We start from the raw sequence: 19326 nt of genomic DNA, 5'->3' as shown, positions 1-19326 counted from the left end.
GCGTGCCTGCGTGACGTCAGAGAAGCGCGCCGAATCCAAGATGGCGACGCCCATGGAATGTAACGCCGGTTACATTATACGTTTACCGGCGGTGTACAGGAGGGGGAGAGGAGCGAAATGGTTACTGGAAGAGGCGGGGAGCACTGTGGAAGACCCTTTAGTAAGGGGGTGGCTGCACAGATCGCTGCTCATCTTCATACAGATTCCAAAGATGGAGGATCGTATGGAGCAGCAGCAGCAGCTATTACAGCAGCAGCAAGAGCCCTTATCAGGCGATGCACCGGCTCACCAACGTGATAAGAAGAATAGCCGCTCGAGTGGAAGGAGCCGCAATCGTCCTAGTCGGACGTCTCAGGATTCTTCAGCCTCCAGGAGGAACGTTCCCCGTGCTCCTAGTCCGCCTCGGAATCCGGTACCCTTTATGGTCAGCGGGTGGTGAGTGATCTACGTGAATGTCACCCTGGTGGTAATGGGCTACATTTTCTGTTTACTTGGCAGGCGCCGAGGAAGGCTAGCACCAAGTCAAAGAATAAGGAATGTGCCCTCTGTAGAGTTCCGTTGGCAGTCCAGTGGCAGAAAAGTCTTTGTGTAGATTGCATCCAAAAGACTATCCAGGAAGAGACCCCTGACTTTGCCTCTAGTCTTAGAGCAATAATCAGAGCAGAAGTGCAAGGCTCTGTGAAAGCAGCCCTTAAGAAAAAGGGTAGTAAAAACCCAGAACCAGTTTCGGTTTCCGAGGTTTCTCTTTCTGATGAGGAATGTCAGGAGGAACCATTATCTCCCTGCTCCTCTTCCTCTAAATCTTTTGGCTCCTCTTCTGATAGTGATGTTGGAGGCCGTCCGTGTTTTTTAACTGAGAACACGGACAAATTAGTAAAAGCCTTTAGAGCTTCAATGGGCCTAAAAAATGAGAAAGCAGCAAGTCCCTGGAGGACATAATGTTTGGGGGTCTAGAGGAGAAGAGAAAGCGCACCTTTCCAGTTAATTCCAGGGTTCCAGGGTAAAGGCCCTTCTAGAAAAGGAATGGAGGAAGCCAGAGAAATCGGGTAATCTACCCTCGGCTTCTAAAAGACGTTACCCCTTTGAGGAGAAAGATTCGGAAACATGGGATAAAGTTCCGAAAATCGATGGTGCGGTAGCTAGATCGTCTAAAAAGTTATCCCTTCCCTTAGAAGACTCTGGGGTCTTAAGGGATCCCTTAGATAAAAAAAGCGGATGGATTCCTAAGGCACACCTGGGAAGCGACCGCAGGGGGTTTAAAACCAGCAATTGCAGATAGAGGAGCAACTGAAATCTAAAGCCCCAAGGGATGAAATTTTAACAAATGTGACTTTGGCTAAAGGAGCAGCTGCCTTTATAGCAGATTCTTCGGCAGACTCCGTAAGGCTGGCGGCTAGAGCGGCAAGTTTATCCAACGCGGCTAGGCGTGCTCTCTGGTTGAAGGGGTGCCCCGGCAATTTACCTTCAAAAAATAGACTTTGTTCTATACCATGTGATGGTCATTTCCTCTTCGGTCAAAAATTAGAAGACATTTTGGAGAAAGCAGGAGATAGAAAAAAGGGATTTCCTCCCTTTCCTGTGGACTTTAGAAGGCCTTATTTTCGGAGGGGCAAATTTAGTAGGGGCCGCCCCCCGGGAGATAGAAGGAATTGGGATTCCAGAGACAGGAAAGGATCTGGATATATGTTTAAAGGTCCCTCTACATCGGCAAAAAAGCCCTCCCAATGACGCCAGGCTGGAGGTGGGGGGAAGGCTTTCATCTTTTTTCCCAGCCTGGGTAGACATCTCCCCCAGTCATTGAACTCTGAAGGTCATCAAAGACGGCCTAAAAATAGATTTTGTTTTTCCACCACGACAAACTTTTGTTTTAGCGCCCCAAAGAAAAACCCCGGAGGAGCAGCTAGCCTTGGAAACAGAGGTATTGGAACTGGTATCAAAACGAGTTCTGGTAGAGGTGCCGGGAGAAGAGCAGGGAAAAGGTTTTTACTCCCCTCTTTTTCTAATACGAAAACCGGACGGGTCACTGAGAACCATTGTCAATTTAAAAAATCTAAACCAGTCAGTAGTAAATTGCTCCTTCAAAATGGAGTCTGTGAATACAGCAGTAAAACTCTTGTTTCCAGGTTGCTTCATGGCAGCCATAGACTTAAAGGACGCCTACTACTACATCCCAATACATCGGGACTATCAAAAATTCCTAAGAGTAGCAGTTTATGTCCAAGGTTGTCTCAGGCACTATCAATACGCTGCCCTCCCATTCGGCCTGTCTATAGCGCCAAGAATATTCACCAAGCTGATGTCAGAGGTCATGTCCTTCCTCCGCTCTCAGAACGTGGCTATAGTTCCGTATCTGGACGACTTCCTTATAATAGGGAACTCAGCAGCACATTGCCTGGCACAAATAAAAGAAGTCATATCAACGTTAGAGCGGTTGGGGTGGAAAATAAATCTCACCAAGTCGAGGTTGACGCCGGAGTTAGTTCAGTCCTTTCTGGGTTTAGTTCTGGACTCCAGGCGTCAGCTTTGTCTCTTAGCAGAAAACAAGCTGGTCAAAATTCAGAATCTTGTGGAGTCATGACGTTGAGAAAGGCAATGTCCCTGTTGGGTTCTCTAACATCCTGTATACCTGCAGTAAGATGGGCACAGTTCCATCTAAGACAGTTACAGTGGGAGTTCCTGTCAGCACAAAAGTGGTTAAGAGGGCATTTAGAAGGAAGCTATGCCTTTCATTAGAGGTAACGGATTCCCTAAAATGGTGGGTCGTAAGAGATCATTTGGCGTCGGGAGTCCAGTGGATAACTCCGATAGAGCAGATCATCACCACAGACGCAAGCTGTACAGGATGGGGGGCTCATTTAGGGACTCTCTCAGTTCAGGGATCCTGGTCCCAACTAGAATCACAACAGGCATCAAATTTAAGAGAGTTATGGGCTGTAGAGAGAGCTGTGAAACATTTCCTTCCCATCCTTCAGGGTCACCATACCAGGGTCATGTCAGACAATCACGAAGTGGTTGCGTATATCAACCACCAAGGGGGGGACGAGATCCCCTTCCCTGATGAATTCAGCGTCTGTTCTCCTACAAATAGCGGAGCGCCACCTACTGTCCCTCTCGGCTCTCCACATAAAGGGAGTCGAGAATACGAAAGCAGATTACCTAAGTCGCAAGACACTGAGACAAGGAGAGTGGTCTTTGAATCCCCAAGTGTTTCAATAAATAGTGCAGGCTTGGGGCTTACCTGTAATAGATTTCTTTGCCACCCTAAACAACAGGAAAGTAGAGAGTTTCTGTTCTTTAGACCCGAGAGTGAAACCTTTTGCGGTGGATGCTTTCCAAATACAATGGAAGTTCAGTCTCGCGTATGGGTTTCCACAGATAGCGATGATTCCGACAGTGGTAAGGAAGATCAGAATGGAGCAGGCGAGAGTAATTTTGATTGCCCCATTCTGGCCAAAAAGACCTTGGTTCTCCCTCCTGAGACAAATGTCAGTAACCGATCCAAGGATCCTGCCAGAAATTCCGGACCTGCTTACTCAGGATCCAATATGCCACTCTCAAGTGAAGGGCTTCCGTCTTGCAGCCTGGAATTTGAGAGGGCATTATTGAGTAGGCGGGGGTTTTTGCCAGGGTTAGTCTCCACCTTGTTGAAAAGTAGAAAGCCAGTAACATTGAGGATTTATGGTAGAACATGGAAGAAGTTTCTAGATTTTTCAGGGCAACCTTTGGAGGACAAGGCTCCTGTAGGTACTATTCTAGAGTTTTTACAGGCGGGTTTACAACTAGGGTTGGCAACTAATACGCTCAAAGTACAAGTGTCGGCATTAGGAGCCTTGTATAATTGTAAGCTGACCTCCAATAGATGGGTGTCCCGCTCTATAAAATCCTGTAGTAGGTCTAGACCAGTAATAATTCAGAGGGTTCCTCCATGGGATTTGAATCTGGTGTTAGAGGCTCTGACTAGTGATCTATTTGAACCATTGCAGGAATCATCAATAAAAATTCTCACTCTTAAAACAGTACTTCTGGTAGCGTTAACATCAGCCCGTAGGGTGAGTGACTTGCAAGCCCTGTCTATCTCCCCTCCTTATACACAGGTATTTGATGACAGAGTAGTACTCAGACCAGATCCGGCATATCTGCCAAAATTAGTACTTAAGTTCCATAGAAGTCAAGAAATTGGGTTACCCTCTTTTTGTGATAATCCCAAGAACCCAGGGGAAGAGAAATTTCATACGCTGGATGTAAGAAGAGCTATTTTGCAGTATATATCGTTGACTAGTCAGTGGAGGAAGGATCAGTCCCTATTTGTAGCTTTCCAGGGTAGCAGGAAGGGATATGGGGTATCCAAGGGTACTGTTGCTAGGTGGATTAGGGGGGCCATTTCCTTATCCTATGCTTCTCGTGGTGCCCCGATCCCTGAAGGCATCAAGGCTCACTCCACCAGAGCTGTGGCTACTTCCTGGGCAGAAAAAGCAGAGGTATCGATTGATCAAATTTGGAAGGCCGCTACCTGGTCCTCACCGTCTACCTTCTTTAGACACTACCGGCTAGATCTATCCTCCTCAACTGACCTTACCTTTGGTAGTAGGGTGCTACAAGCGGTGGTCCCTCCCTAAGGTGTTTCTTTCTCCAAAAATCTCTCAGGTGTTCTGTCATGGGAGACGGGAAAACACCAAGGTTACTTACTGGTAGCCGGTTTTTCCGGAGCCCATGACAGCACCTGTATATTCCCTCCCTTCTTTTTTCACCCTTTTGGTGCGCACTTTTAGCTGGGTGTTTTTTGTTATTATTATCATGATGTGGTGGTAGATTGCCATGTGTACCAACCAAGGGGGCCTCTCATTCTCTGAAAACCAACTGAAGCGAGGGAGAGGTACCGCCCTTTTATTTCAGTAGGTTTCCTGTCCCGTTCAGGTGTGCTGTCATGGGCTCCGGAAAAACCAGCTACCAGTAAGTAACCTTGGTGCTTTACAAGGTTTTTTTAGTGATTTTTGATAAATTTATAATGTGCATTTTTTCACAACAATTTTTACGTACAACGGAGAAGTTTATTGAAAAAATTTCCAAACCCTGAGTACGCTGTGGTTTGTGAAAACACACTTTTTCCCCCAAAAAGCCACAAACTGAAAAATATTCCACTTATTTTAATATATGCAAGGTTTATGTCCATCTTCATTGATTGACATAATTAAACAGTACTTGTGGAAATAAGTAATTTTCCAGCAGAGGGCTGACTAGGACCGCTAGAGGGCTGACTAGGACCGCTAGAGGGCTGACTAGGACCGCTAGAGGGCTGACTAGGACCGCTAGAGGGCTGACTAGGACCGCTAGAGGGCTGACTAGGACCGCTAGAGGGCTGACTCGGACCGCTAGAGGGCTGACTCGGACCGCTAGAGGGCTTCAGTAACAACAGGGCTCCTCCAGCAACAATGGTCTGAACTGTCAATCAAGAAGGAGCGCAACATTTCCCAGGAACCTGGGAGGCCATAGAGCGCTGCTCTCCTGCCAAACACCTTTGATATTGATCAAGCCATCAAAAACGCATGAATACGCCACTATGACATGACATAAAAAAAGATTGTATTTCAGTACTTTTAATGAGGGGCAGTTACTGAGGTGCCTGGATGTGCTGCTACTAGAAATTTATTGTAATTCTGTTTATTTCTCCTTCCACTTAACAGAAAGCCAAAACTTTTCCAGCTGCCAATCCAGTTACAGAGGAATTTCTTCAGCTTACTGAATTTTATTTTTTACTACTTGCCAACACCGTGCATTCAGCTTGTGGCAAAGATGGTCAGGAAAGAGCAGAACATCTCAGATGAATGGCTGCTGTACCTCACTCACCAGTTTCTCATATATAGTGGCCATGAAACCTGGGTCCACAGAACTCCAGTGCTGGAAAGGCTGCAGATTTTGTGCCAGGGCTTGGGTCAAATGGGAGCTGAACTGCCTAAATTAGGCCGATATCAGCAGATTGGGTGCTCCTCACCAGTTGACTGCAGCATGGAGGACCATAAGAGTGAAACACCATTAGAAGATGTAAGCGGACCCATATTAAATATCTGCATTAAAGAGCTCTGCACCAACTCCCAATCACATAAGCCTGCCGAAGAAGGAGAATTACAGGAAGAAGCAGCTCTCACAGATGCAGAGGAGGACGGCAGCATAGCGTGGAGCTCCAGCACTCAAGGAAAGGCAAGTACTAACCCATAAACCTTCAGCGCTCACCGAGTCCTCCACCAGCCCAGCACTGAACCTTTTATTCCACAAGCACATGTATTTCAGTTTGAGGAAAAATACTTTTATTTATATAGGTTGTGCTTTGACCGTCTATTTTTTTTTTGTTGAAATCCGTTATTATATTTTTAACATTTTACAATTTTATTACTCTAGCTCTAAGCTTAACCCTAAACCTGGCCCTAACACTAGTTAGGGTTAGAAAAAGTGCAAAAATATAAAGGCAAGGAATGTAGACAATATTGGATCATGCTCACTACACTTGAGTCAATGCTGTCTTGATTCATTAGCTGCTCTGTCTTCATTCATTTTTTTTTTTTTTTTCATTTCAGTCACCGCCTATACGGAGTGCAGCAGTCGAGATGATTTTATTTATCAATTGCTGTGCTATGCATAAGCAGCGACTGAGATGACACTGCTCCCTTTAGGTTGAGCTTCGTCATATCAGTGACTGCATTTAGCACAGCCGCGATGACACTCATCTGACATGAATGCTGCGCTCTGCACAGGTAGAGCTGTGTGTGCACTCTCTGCGCCTGTCCACGGAAAAGCATTGCAGGCCTCATTAACAGTGTGGGAATAGTATTTCCCCAAGGTATCTGCCCCTCTGGCCACCCCCTTGCTACACCACTGGAGGAAGATTCTGTAGTCATCATGGCAGAGAATATATTTTTGCTTACAGATTCCATTACATAAACAGTTAATATATACTAGATGCGGGATCCTACCAAGGAGAGACAAAGATCCTACACTTATCTCTACTGCATATAGGCACTATACACCTGCGATACCTTATATAAACAAAACAAAAACTCTTTTGTCCAATATTTTGGGACAATAATACTGAATGTGATGTTACATTTTGGATTGGTTATCTGAGAATACCTTTGTGCATTAAAGTAATTGAAAAGAATTGACAAATAATTAAAGGGGACCTGTCACATCCTGTCGAGAAGAAATGTACTTTATTTCTCTCTGCAGAATTCATCTTCCAGTGAGGCGCTGGCGTGGTTCGACTCCCGGCTCTGAGTATAGAGAGTGGTAGCTGTAACCGCGCTCCCGACACTGACTGACAGCCGGCTCTAATGCTGAGCTGCTGTCAGTCAGTTCCGGGAGCGCGGTTACCGCACTCTACACTCATAGCCAGGACTCGACCCACGCCAGCGCCTCACTGGAAACCACTCAGAATATACTCAGATTGAAACCACACTGGTGCCACCTCTGCCACTGGAAGCCAAATGCTGTCAGAGCAATAAAGTAAATTTCCTCCAGGTAGCAGTGCTCTCAGTGAGGGCGCCGGGCAGGCTGAGAACGCTATTAACCTGAAGATTAACCCTATATCTACAGGTTAATAGCATTTTTTTCACATGGCAGGTTCCCTTTAAAAAGAATACAACACAGATTTATTAACCCAGTAAAGTGTTTTTTTTTTGTTTTTAAAGTAGTTACTTGTAACTTTTCAATATTGTTTTCACATTACTGTGCAGTGTGTTCTTATGTGACGGCTTTGCAGTTCGTCTCTGGAATCATATCTTTAAATAGATTTGTTTTAAAAATTTGTAGTCTTTTTATAAAGAGATTTTTTTTTTCTTTTTGACTCCACAGTAAACTACCTTTTACCTTTTTTTCCAGGGTCATATCTCAAACCTGAAGCAGATCATAAACCTGGAAATAGACACGGAGGTAAAAATAAGACTTAAGGCCTCAGGTATAAACCTGATCAGGGATCTTGAACCTTATAAGAATTCTACTGGTATAGTTTTTACTCTTTTGATTTTTTGTTGTTGTTCAGAAAATGATTTTAATTCTACAAAAACGTACTGTATGATAGGCACTTGGCATGGTCAAGTGCCCAATGCAGCACAGTTTGTCCAGATCGAGCACTGCCTGAACTGAAGATTTTGGCATGTGCGCAAACACAAACTGTAACTACAGGAGCTGTGCACACACGGCGTCAGCCCAAGAGCCAAACGGGCACAGTAGACCCTCTTACATGTTTGCTGCACCGCTCGGCTCGTTCTGTGCCCCACGTGTGCTTGGCTCGTGCTGTGCCACTGCGTGTGCTTGGCTCGTACTTGACCCCCGCGTGTGCTTGACTTGTGCTGTGTCCCCGCGTGTGCTTGGCTCGTGCTGTGCCCCTGCGTGTGCTTGGCTCGTTCTGTGCCCCCGCGTGTGCTTGGCTCGTGCTTGACCCCTACGTGTGCTTGGCTCGTGCTGTGTCCCTGCGTTTGCTTGGTTCGTGCTGTGTCCCCCGCGTGTGCTTGGCTCGTGCTGTGTCCCTGCGTGTGCTTGGCTCGTTCTGTGCCCCCGCGTGTGCTTGGCTCGTTCTGTGCCCCCGCGTGTGCTTGGCTCGTGCTTGACCCCCACGTGTGCTTGGCTTGTGCTTGACCCCTACGTGTGCTTGGCTCGTGCTGTGTCCCTGCGTGTGCTTGGTCCGTGCTGTGTCCCCCGCGTGTGCTTGGCTCGTGCTGTGTCCCTGCGTGTGCTTGGTTCGTGCTGTGCCCCCGCGTGTGCTTGGCTCGTGCTTGACCCCCACGTGTGCTTGGCTCATGCTGTGTTCCTGCGTGTGCTTGGCTCGTGCTTGACCCCCACGTGTGCTTGGCTCATGCTGTGTTCCTGCGTGTGCTTGGCTCGTGCTTGACCCCCACGTGTGCTTGGCTCGTGCTGTGTCCCTGCGTGTGCTTGGTTCGTGCTGTGTCCCCCGCGTGTGCTTGGCTCGTGCTGTGCCCCCGCGTGTGCTTGGCTCGTTCTGTGCCCCCGCGTGTGCTTGGCTCGTGCTTGACCCCCACGTGTGCTTGGCTCGTGCTTGACCCCCACGTGTGCTTGGCTCGTGCTTGACCCCCACGTGTGCTTGGCTCGTGCTGTGTCCCTGCGTGTGCTTGGTTCGTGCTGTGTCCCCCACGTGTGCTTGGCTCGTGCTGTGTCCCTGCGTGTGCTTGGCTTGTGCTGTGCCCCCGCATATGCTGTGCCCCCGCGTGTGGTTGGCTCGTGCTGTGCCCCCGCGTGTGGTTGGCTCGTGCTGTGCCCCCGCGTGTGGTTGGCTCGTGCTGTGCCCCCGCGTGTGTTTGGCTCGTGCTGTGCCCCCGCGTGTGTTTGGCTCGTGCTGTGCCCCCGCGTGTGTTTGGCTCGTGCTGTGCCCCCACGTGTGCTTGGCTCGTGCTGTGCCCCCACGTGTGCTTGGTTCGTGCTGTGCCCCCGCGTGTGCTTGGCTCGTGCTGTGTCCCTGCGTGTGCTTGGTTCGTGCTGTGTCCCCCGCGTGTGCTTGGCTCGTGCTGTGCCCCCGCGTGTGGTTGGCTCGTTCTGTGCCCCCGCGTGTGCTTGGCTCGTGCTTGACCCCGCGTGTGCTTGGCTCGTGCTTGACCCCCACGTGTGCTTGGCTTGTGCTTGACCCCTACGTGTGCTTGGCTCGTGCTGTGTCCCTGCGTGTGCTTGGTTCGTGCTGTGTCCCCCGCGTGTGCTTGGCTCGTGCTGTGTCCCTGCGTGTGCTTGGTTCGTGCTGTGCCCCCGCGTGTGCTTGGCTCGTTCTGTGCCCCCGCGTGTGCTTGGCTCGTGCTTGACCCCCACGTGTGCTTGGCTCATGCTGTGTTCCTGCGTGTGCTTGGCTCGTGCTTGACTCCCACGTGTGCTTGGCTCGTGCTGTGTCCCTGCGTGTGCTTGGTTCGTGCTGTGTCCCCCGCGTGTGCTTGGCTCGTGCTGTGCCCCCGCGTGTGCTTGGCTCGTTCTGTGCCCCCGCGTGTGCTTGGCTCGTGCTTGACCCCCACGTGTGCTTGGCTCGTGCTTGACCCCCACGTGTGCTTGGCTCGTGCTGTGTCCCTGCGTGTGCTTGGTTCGTGCTGTGTCCCCCACGTGTGCTTGGCTCGTGCTGTGTCCCTGCGTGTGCTTGGCTTGTGCTGTGCCCCCGCATATGCTGTGCCCCCGCGTGTGGTTGGCTCGTGCTGTGCCCCCGCGTGTGGTTGGCTCGTGCTGTGCCCCCGCGTGTGTTTGGCTCGTGCTGTGCCCCCGCGTGTGTTTGGCTCGTGCTGTGCCCCCGCGTGTGTTTGGCTCGTGCTGTGCCCCCACGTGTGCTTGGCTCGTGCTGTGCTCCCACGTGTGCTTGGCTCGTGCTGTGCCCCCACGTGTGCTTGGCTCGTGCTGTGTCCCTGCGTGTGCTTGGTTCGTGCTGTGTCCCCCGCGTGTGCTTGGCTCGTGCTGTGCCCCCGCGTGTGGTTGGCTCGTTCTGTGCCCCCGCGTGTGCTTGGCTCGTGCTTGACCCCTACGTGTGCTTGGCTCGTGCTGTGTCCCTGCGTTTGCTTGGTTCGTGCTGTGTCCCCCGCGTGTGCTTGGCTCGTGCTGTGTCCCCCGCGTGTGCTTGGCTCGTGCTGTGTCCCCCACGTGTGCTTGGCTCGTGCTGTGTCCCTGCGTGTGCTTGGCTTGTGCTGTGCCCCCGCATATGCTGTGCCCCCGCGTGTGGTTGGCTCGTGCTGTGCCCCCGCGTGTGTTTGGCTCGTGCTGTGCCCCCGCGTGTGTTTGGCTCGTGCTGTGCCCCCGCGTGTGTTTGGCTCGTGCTGTGCCCCCACGTGTGCTTGGCTCGTGCTGTGCCCCCACGCGTGCTTGGCTCGTGCTGTGCCCCCGCGTGTGTTTGGCTCGTGCTGTGCCCCCACGTGTGCTTGGCTCGTGCTGTGCCCCCGCGTGTGCTTGGCTTGTGCAGCATTTTAAGCTCACGCACAGCTGAGTTTTAAGTTCAGGCAGCACTCACCCTGGGCAAGTGAGTGCTTTATAAGTCTACAAATTGGGACATGGCTAGATTGAGCTGTGAAATGGTGCACTGGGCCTGGAGTGTGCTGAGCGCCCCATTTGCCTAATGAATAAACATTAGAAATTAGCGGACACTGCACTCCAGCTCTGATTTGTAGTGGTATGTCCTTTGTTTGATTAGATTATATTGACTTGTGGGAGTGACATACTTGCTGTAACAAGAATAAGATCTTTGCCTGCAGACTTATAATGGTTTTCTCTTGTTTTTCAGACATTAGACCCTGAATATTTATTAAAGTTGAAAAATATATGTGATGGATGTACTCCTTTACAGGTTTGTAGTTTTCATAACTAATACCCACAATGGATACAAGCGCATTCACATTGCATTTAGTGTTTAGCTAACCCCTTCTAGAAGGCTCCTGTAGGATCACCGTAATAAGTCATGAAAATGTTCTCTAATATGGAAGACAGGAAAACAGAGAACTGAATAAATCTTTTAATCTTCATTTTTTTTATTCTTTTTTTTTAATGAAGCTTCAAACTGTGTTTTCCTCTGCTGGTGTCACACAAATCTCCCCAAAGTGCCTATTTCAGCTATGCACTTATTTGGACTACATTTCACCAGATCTTAGCTATGCTCATGCAGAATCGTTGGCCAGCATTTTCTTCCTGGAACAGGTAAGTGACCGTACATTCATATACTGTGAAGAGGTTCTCCAGCGTGGTCAGGAATAAAACATTAAAAGGACATATAGTGGATACAGTTGGAAGCCCAGGATGGCTTCGACCGTGAGGTCTTAATCATGGTCTGTCTTTTACCCCTATGCAGGGAATATATATCTGTTGGACACCAGTCAGGTATAACATAATCAATTACTACAAAGAGAGGAAACAAAGTAACCAATCCCTGTAGCATGATTGGTAGATAATATATAAAACATACACCCTGGAAAGCATATATAGAACGGCAAAAAACATCCTATCACAATATAAAATATTGGAGAGCATTTGAAAAAGATAGAAAAAAAGGGGAAAAAAACAAAAAAATCATACTATACTTCAGCATTCATTATATTGTACAGGGTGGAGCGCGGTAATTTGCTTTTTTGCACTGCATGCTGTGGCGGCACTGTCGGTCGAAGAGAGGGGAGAGTGGGTGTGGCTTACAGTGGCTGATGGGAGATTTGTATTCCTCTGCCTTTCAGTTGCCATCATGCAGTGGACACGTGAGGAGAGGTCATTTTGTGTTGAAGCGTATTTTTCAAATGCCCACTCGATCATTGCAGTGCAGCGTGCTTTTCGTTTACAATTCGCTGTTCCTCCACGCGGACGTGTTCCTGGACGGCAATCAATTGTAAATTGGGTGAATTTTCACATTTTCACCTCAGTGGGTGTGTAAACAAACAAAATATGCGTTACTGGAGTGAAACAAACCCCAGAGAAGTTCACGAGAGACATCTGCATTCGGACCGCGTCACTGTGTGGTGCGCCATATCACGAGTAGGCATCATTGGTCCTTACTTTTTTCAGGATAATGGTCGTGCCATAACTGTGAACTCCGAACGGTACTTGTCTATGATACAGGATTATTTTCAGCCGGCTCTTGAGGCAATGGAACTAGAGGATACATGGTTCCAACAGGATGGTGCCACTGCACACACAGGGAGGGTTACCATGAATTGTTTGAGGCAAATGTTTCCTGGACGGCTTATCTCTTTGAGGGGAGATGTGAACTGGCCAGCACGCTCACCAGATTTAGCCAAATGCGATTTTTTTCCTTTGGGGTTACCTGAAGTCTAAGGTGTATATCAACCGTCCCAACACCTTGGAAGACCTAAGGAACAATATTGAAGCTGAAATTGGCAGAATACCAGTGGACATGCTTGATAGAGTTCATGAAAACTTCAGAAAACGTATGCAGCAGTGTGTGGATAGCGAAGGTCGACATTTGCCAGATACACTATTTAAAACCATGTAATTTAAAAATTCCATTACTGTTCAGTATAATTAAAATATAAAATAAAATTTTTCTAATGATCAGAATTTTTTTATTTCATTCCCAAATCAGCAAATTACCGCGCTCCACCCTGTAGTATTCTAAATTCTTGTCTGCAACTTAAAGATCCAATGTGTTTATCTGTTTAAGATTTTTCTCCTGTAACTGTAATCTCCACCTCTGAATGGTCTGAAAACCTTTTCATTCCCCATAGCTGTGAGTGTGCTGGTGCTCCCCCATGTATACGTTTGCAGTGTTTGGAGACCGCTGAGATGTTTTGCGCAGTGGAATTGCTCACATCTGACTGGTGCCTTCTAATCCGTTTTATCAGTTGCCCTGCAGTGCATCCTACATATTGCAGACTGCACGATGTCCCCTCGCCAGATAGATTAACCCTTCAGTGTTACAATTAATAACACTCCTAATAGGAAACACCTGTTCTTGTGCATTTTGTTTGAAGACAAAGTTGTGGTTTTGTTTATGTGTAAACATGTTTTATATGCGTGAGAACCACATTTATAGAATTCTTTGTAGTTGAGCCATGTTTTATTAGTACTGTTATGGTCATTACAAAAGAAACTGGGAGAAAGAATTCTTAGCCGTGAAACGGATTCCTGAATCTTTCAGTATTTCCGCAAGTTTTTTTTATCCAGGTATAATATAAAATAGGTATATATTTCTTAATGATATGAACAATTGTATTATATTGTAGACTATAATTCATTGAAAAAGTTATCTGGGCATTTTTGCTGCGATTGTTCTTAGTTACAGAGCGTGACACGCTATTATCTATTTCCATTAATTTAGCTCTATCAATTTTATTCCCTGTTCTTTTTGTAGGTAGCAATTGGGATAGCCTCTGTGTTTTAACCTGCTCAGTAACTGATCCGCTTCTTTATTGAATGTAGCCGGGGAAGAGCAGTTTCTTTTCGTTCTTTATTCTCCTAGGGGAATGTTGTTAACCCTCCGTCAAGGGCAACTGATCTGACAGGCGCAGCTCACTTAGTTTCATTTCTCTATTTTCAGAGGTTTGTCTGGGAAACACCATCCTCCCAGTACCTTCATAACTTTAAGGGCTGTGTGAAACCTGAGAAGCCTCTTGTGCTGCAGAGCTGCAGGAGATCAGATATCAGTGTTTTGGCTTCTCAGGCTCATCACACCTTTGAGGATTAGAATTTGCGGTTTTTATTCATCCCAATTGTTTTTTTAGCTTGTTTTATGAATAGCTAGTGCTAAATTTGTGGATTTGACATAGAAGGTTTTGTTAGAAATAAGAGTGTGCTTCTCAGGCACATTGCGCCCTAACACATATTCTCTCTTGCTTCTGCTTTTCTTATGAAATGGCGAGGAGAATATTTGACTTGTCCAATGCCCTTCATGTTGAGCAAGTGCAAAATATGCTGCTTGATGATGAGACAGACCCCTTACAGCTAGAAGATTTAGGGGAAGAAAGTGACATTGATTCAGAAGATGATGTGGAAGAATGTCCAGATGTGTCTGATACAGATCAAGATGGAGAGAGTGAGGAGGATGCTCAAGACATAGAAACAGATTACTTTTCTGGTTATTAAACATTTTTTTTTTTTTTTACACCTGATTATATGTATTCTCATTTATTACATTCCTATTAAGGAATCACTTTTAGAGCATTGAAATGTTTAAAAAAGGAAAATATAGCCAATTTTCTAGCCTATGCCGGACAGGCGCAATGCCCCTAAACTCGTTATGAAACATATTGCCCCTGACGGAGGGTTAATTACATTTTTAGCATGGCATGAATGCGCTTCTGAAATACTGTTAGTATCAGTAGATTTCTTGTAAGGGTAAATTGTCACAGTTCCTGTTGAAATACTAGCTATTAATGTTATATCCAGATAATGGATTGATATTCAGAGATTCAACAAAAGCTATTGCTTCTTGATTTCCTCCTTTCCCTATCATCACTGTCATCTATAAATCTCCCATAGAGTTCAATGGAGTTCATGAAGGGATTATCCACAGTGAACATGTATTTCTGCTCCCAGACAGCCACTGTGATGTTAGCAAGGGAGGGTGAGCATTGCTCATTCATGTTGTTCTTGTAGGAAGATTTTTTTTCTCAAATGAAAAATAGTTGTGAGTAAGCAAAAAAAAAACCCCACATTCATATACTCTGATATGTGTGCAGTGCCTGTCCCCTCTGTGTCCGCTTCGGTAATTGGGCTGTGCAAGGTGACAATACAGTAGCCCTGTTTTACTCCTGACACTTATAGTTCCACCTAGACCGAAAGCTTGGGGGTTAATTCCTGGCTAGTTTGTGTTACTCCCTGCTTTCAGCTTTGCATGGGGCTGCTCTCTACTCTACCCAGTTTCCAGTGCCAGGTATAATGACTACTACTCTTTTTTTTTCTACAGTCTTTTTGCTCCTCTCCTGCCTGTATTTATCTTGTAATGACATCTCCCCATTTTTGAATATTATTCTAACAATTTTGTCTTTTTTAAATATGATCTCCTAGTATCAACCTCACGTGACAACACTTTTTGCTGCCAGCTTACTTCACCGGCCAGCACCCTGCTGCATGGCCTCAACCCAGGGGTGCCTATGAAAGTCCAGATCCCTGTACAAGGGTTTAGGAGCAAAGGCCAAGGCATTTCTATTTTTTGGGGGCTCCATGAGAACTTGTTGTTTGAGGGGCCAGCTCAAAATGTTATAATATTATTGATTGACACCATTTTGGAGTAGATATGATTAGTGATGAGCAAATATACTCGTTACATGCTCGGGTGTCGTCTGAGTATTTTTTAGTGCTCGGAGATTTACAGTAGTTTTCCTCACCACAGCTGCATGATTTACATCTCTTAGCCAGCTTGATTACATGTGGGGATTCCCTAGTAACCAGGCAACCCCCACATGTACTTATGCTGGCTAACAGATGTAAATCATTCAGCTGCGGTGAGGAAAACGAAATCTCCGAGCACTAAAAAATACTCGGAAGACACCCGAGCATGCTCAGGAAATCTCGAGTGTCTGCGCTATGGCTGAAAGCACACAGTAGCTGTTACTGACTCATGGCTTGTAATCACAGTAAAACTACACAAGTGTATAAAAAAATCATCATTCAGAAAATTGAGATGATTTTTTTTCTATAATTTGTCCTATGTATCCAATCTGATTTTTATACACCCGCATTTAGCAAAACCAGAGGATGTGCACACGTTGCAGTTTTCCTAAACATTTTGCTAAACAAAAAGCAGTTTTTTACTGTCTGACTTCTGAAATCTTGTGCACATGTTGCTTATTTTTTTCTTGCAGATTTAATTCTGCAGCATGTCAATTCTTTCAGCTTTTTTCAACAATTCCAATGAATGGGGAAAACCGCACCCAAACGCACTTTTTTATGCAGCGTTTTTCTTGCCAAGAGTCACATTCTTGATGTAGCATGTTCTGCAGCAAATACTTAACGTGTGGACATGCCCTAATTTCATATGTTCAAGAGTTATAATGTATAGGTAAAATATCAGATGCAATACTGTGGCTCTGCAGTGTATCCAATTATTTTTTTGCACACATGTAGACTTAATTAGTTGTGTCTCACACGGATGAAACTAGGGCATGTCACAATTGTTTTCACATGCGGATTTGGACCGTGAGCAAAATCACTCATTTGCAGTCCTCCAGTAATAACATTTGACATTTGTCTGTTTTTTTCCACTGTCTGTACTCGGACAGAATATATGGTCTTGTGAACTTTGCCTAAGTGGTCACTTTGCAGTTTGGCCATTGTGCAGTCAAAACTGCATAGAAGGGAAATGTGTAAAATATTTGCGCTGAAAAAGCCTGTTTAAAACCATAAATAATTAAAATTCTGGGTGATGACACCAACAGTATTTCACATAAAAATCTACATAAATGACAAAATGTAGTTACCTCAATCGCAGAAGTCTGTATCAGGATGTTGTCTGTTACGTGCAAAGAGGTCCTGATGTAGTGTAGACCATGCGTCTGGAGCCTTATCCTGATCTCCGTTCAGGTGATGTCAGGTACCACAGATAAATAATAGATTACGAATAGTAGTGCAGGGGACGCTGTCCCGGACGGTGACTAGCGTACCCCTTGGGAGCTCAAAATCTGCCGTGCACTGGCAGTCGCGGCTGGGTTTTAAAATCTAAAGCCGGCAAGGTACAGGACCTTACGTGACGTCACAGACACGTGATGAGTACATGTGACCGGCTACGGAGCGCACACAGGACCAGACCCAGGTAGCGAGGAGGTCTCCTACCTCGGGCAGTGCGGGTCTCTGGAAGCGCCACGGTGGGTCCGGGTAGGACTCCACGACAGTGAGCGGTGCAGAGTGGAGCGGCGTCCGGAGGAGGTCCGTCCCCAGAGGCCAGCGAGGTGAGTATGTCTCCCCCCGGAGTCCGTTCACTCTCCTGGGCCTCTGTCTTCCCCGCCTCTGGTCCTCGTCGGTGTGGTGCAGGCTTCCGGGAGCACCCCTCTTCGCTCCTTTCGGTTCGGGGGGCCGGAGCCGGGGGTCGGACGCCGGCTTCTGCCGCGATTGCCGCTGTGCTGCGGTCGCAGGCGGCGATGGTATAGCGGCGGGCGGCTTGGTGGTCCGGCAGCGCCGTCCCCGGCTTCCGGGCGCGTCCCTGAGCGCACTGCCCGATACCGGAAGTGACGCGCAGGGGGCGGGGCTGGGACCGGAAATCAAACGCCGGCCGGCTTTAGCTAGGAACGCCACTGTCCTGCATGCGGCGGAGGTGGTGGTGGGGGAGCGATTGGAGGCGGAGGGGGGTGGAGCAGGGATCTGCACGTGGGGAGGTGGATTCTGGCCACACACCTGCACGTGTTCCGGATCCGGGGGAAGGGCTATATATAGCCGTACAGAGCGCTGCAGGGCTGCTTGTGAGCCCATCTGCAACTATGGATGAGCCGGAAGCTACCGTCGGTCTGCTGGAGCAGGACAGAGCCTCGGAGAGGTGTCATGCGAACCCCCAGCCGAAGACCCACGGACGCAGTAACCAGCCCAGTCGCAGATCTAAACAGAAGGATCTGGACCGACCCCCCAGTAATCCGGTACCTACCGCTACTGCCTGGGTAAGAGATCTTCGTGAACGTACCCTGATGCAGTCTTTTCCTATGTTTATTTCCTTAGGGGAAAAAATGCGCTGGTAAGGTAAAAAACGAGTGCGCACTATGCGCTTGCCCTTTGCCAGACGCCTACCCTAAAAGACTTTGTCAGTCGTTTGTGCGGCAGACAGTAGGGAATAGATTGATGGGAACACTGTATAGCGGTAGCACCGGATAAATTACATAGCCTTTTTCTCCGCTCCCATAGGTAGCGGAAGAGTTTCCTGATTTTACGTCAAACCTTAGGGAGATTATCAGGAAGAAAGTGAAAGATTCCCTGAAATCCCTGTTCCCGGGGGAGCCTTCCAAAAGAAGAAGGGAGCCTAGCGCCTCAGATTCGGATTCGTCCGCTGGCCCTAGAAGGGAGAATGATTCAGAAACCTCTGTCTCCTCGGCGTCCTCTTGAGAAGAGGATTCTAATCGTTTCTGTTTCCCGCTGGACCAGATGGACAAGCTGATCAAATCAGTTAGATCCACCATGGGGGTGGCTGATGAAAGGCCAGAACTTTCAGCGCAGGACCTAATGTTTGGCGGACTAGACCCAAAACAGCGTAGGTCATTTCCGCTTAATGACAAGGTTCAGAACCTTATCAAAAGGGAATGGAAAAAGCCAGAGAAAAAAGGCTCCTTTCCACCGGCCTTTAAACGTAGATATCCCTTTGAGGACCCCCTGGTGAACACATGGGATAAGGCACCAAAATTGGATGCAGCGGTGGCTAAGGCGTCTAAAAAATCATATATTCCCTTTGATGATATGGCTTCCCTAAAGGATCCTCTCGATAATGCAGACTCGTTTCTTAAAGGGACATGGGAGATGTCGGCGGGTGCCCTAAGACCTGCAGTAGCTGTGACATGTGCAGCCAGATCAATGATGGTCTGGCTGGATCAACTAGGGTCCAAATTGGAAGAGGGAGTCTCCAGAGAATCTATGTTAAAATTCCTGCCAACAATTCAGAATGCCGCTGCCTTTCTCGCGGACGCATCTGCAGATTCTTCAAGAATGGCGGCTAGAGCGGCAGGATTATCAAACGCGGCACGCAGGGCCCTGTGGCTGAAATGTTGGCTGGGTGACCTTCAATCCAGATCCCGTCTGTGCTCTATCCCATGCGAAGGGGAATACCTGTTCGGTCCAATCCTAGACGAACTGCTGGAGAAAGCCGGAGACGAGAAGAAGAAATTTCCCAGTCTACCGACTACTTCTTACAGGTGTCCCTTCACAGGGAAAAGGTTCTTTCGAAGAAGACCAGCT

The 19326-nt window shown here is 47.6% G+C and overlaps 1 protein-coding gene and 1 long non-coding RNA gene across 2 annotated transcripts in view; one reads left to right on the top strand and one right to left on the bottom strand.

Annotated features, from left to right (window-relative positions):
• FANCE (FA complementation group E) overlaps positions 1-19326 on the top strand; it is a 119454-nt gene that overhangs the window by 23077 nt on the left and 77051 nt on the right. Inside the window, exons 3-6 of the mRNA XM_069756617.1 lie at positions 5682-6195; positions 7870-7920; positions 11243-11305; positions 11509-11652. Of these exons, the coding sequence (XP_069612718.1) occupies positions 5682-6195; positions 7870-7920; positions 11243-11305; positions 11509-11652 (772 nt within the window). The remainder of the gene's footprint in view (positions 1-5681; positions 6196-7869; positions 7921-11242; positions 11306-11508; positions 11653-19326) is intronic.
• LOC138669832 (uncharacterized) overlaps positions 1-19326 on the bottom strand; it is a 135003-nt gene that overhangs the window by 42395 nt on the left and 73282 nt on the right. The gene's annotated exons all lie outside the window — the stretch shown is intronic.

The sequence above is a fragment of the Ranitomeya imitator genome, chromosome 3 (assembly GCF_032444005.1).
Source record: "Ranitomeya imitator isolate aRanImi1 chromosome 3, aRanImi1.pri, whole genome shotgun sequence".
Classification (NCBI taxonomy): domain Eukaryota; kingdom Metazoa; phylum Chordata; class Amphibia; order Anura; family Dendrobatidae; genus Ranitomeya; species Ranitomeya imitator.
This window is presented reverse-complemented; position numbering and strand designations above follow the sequence as displayed.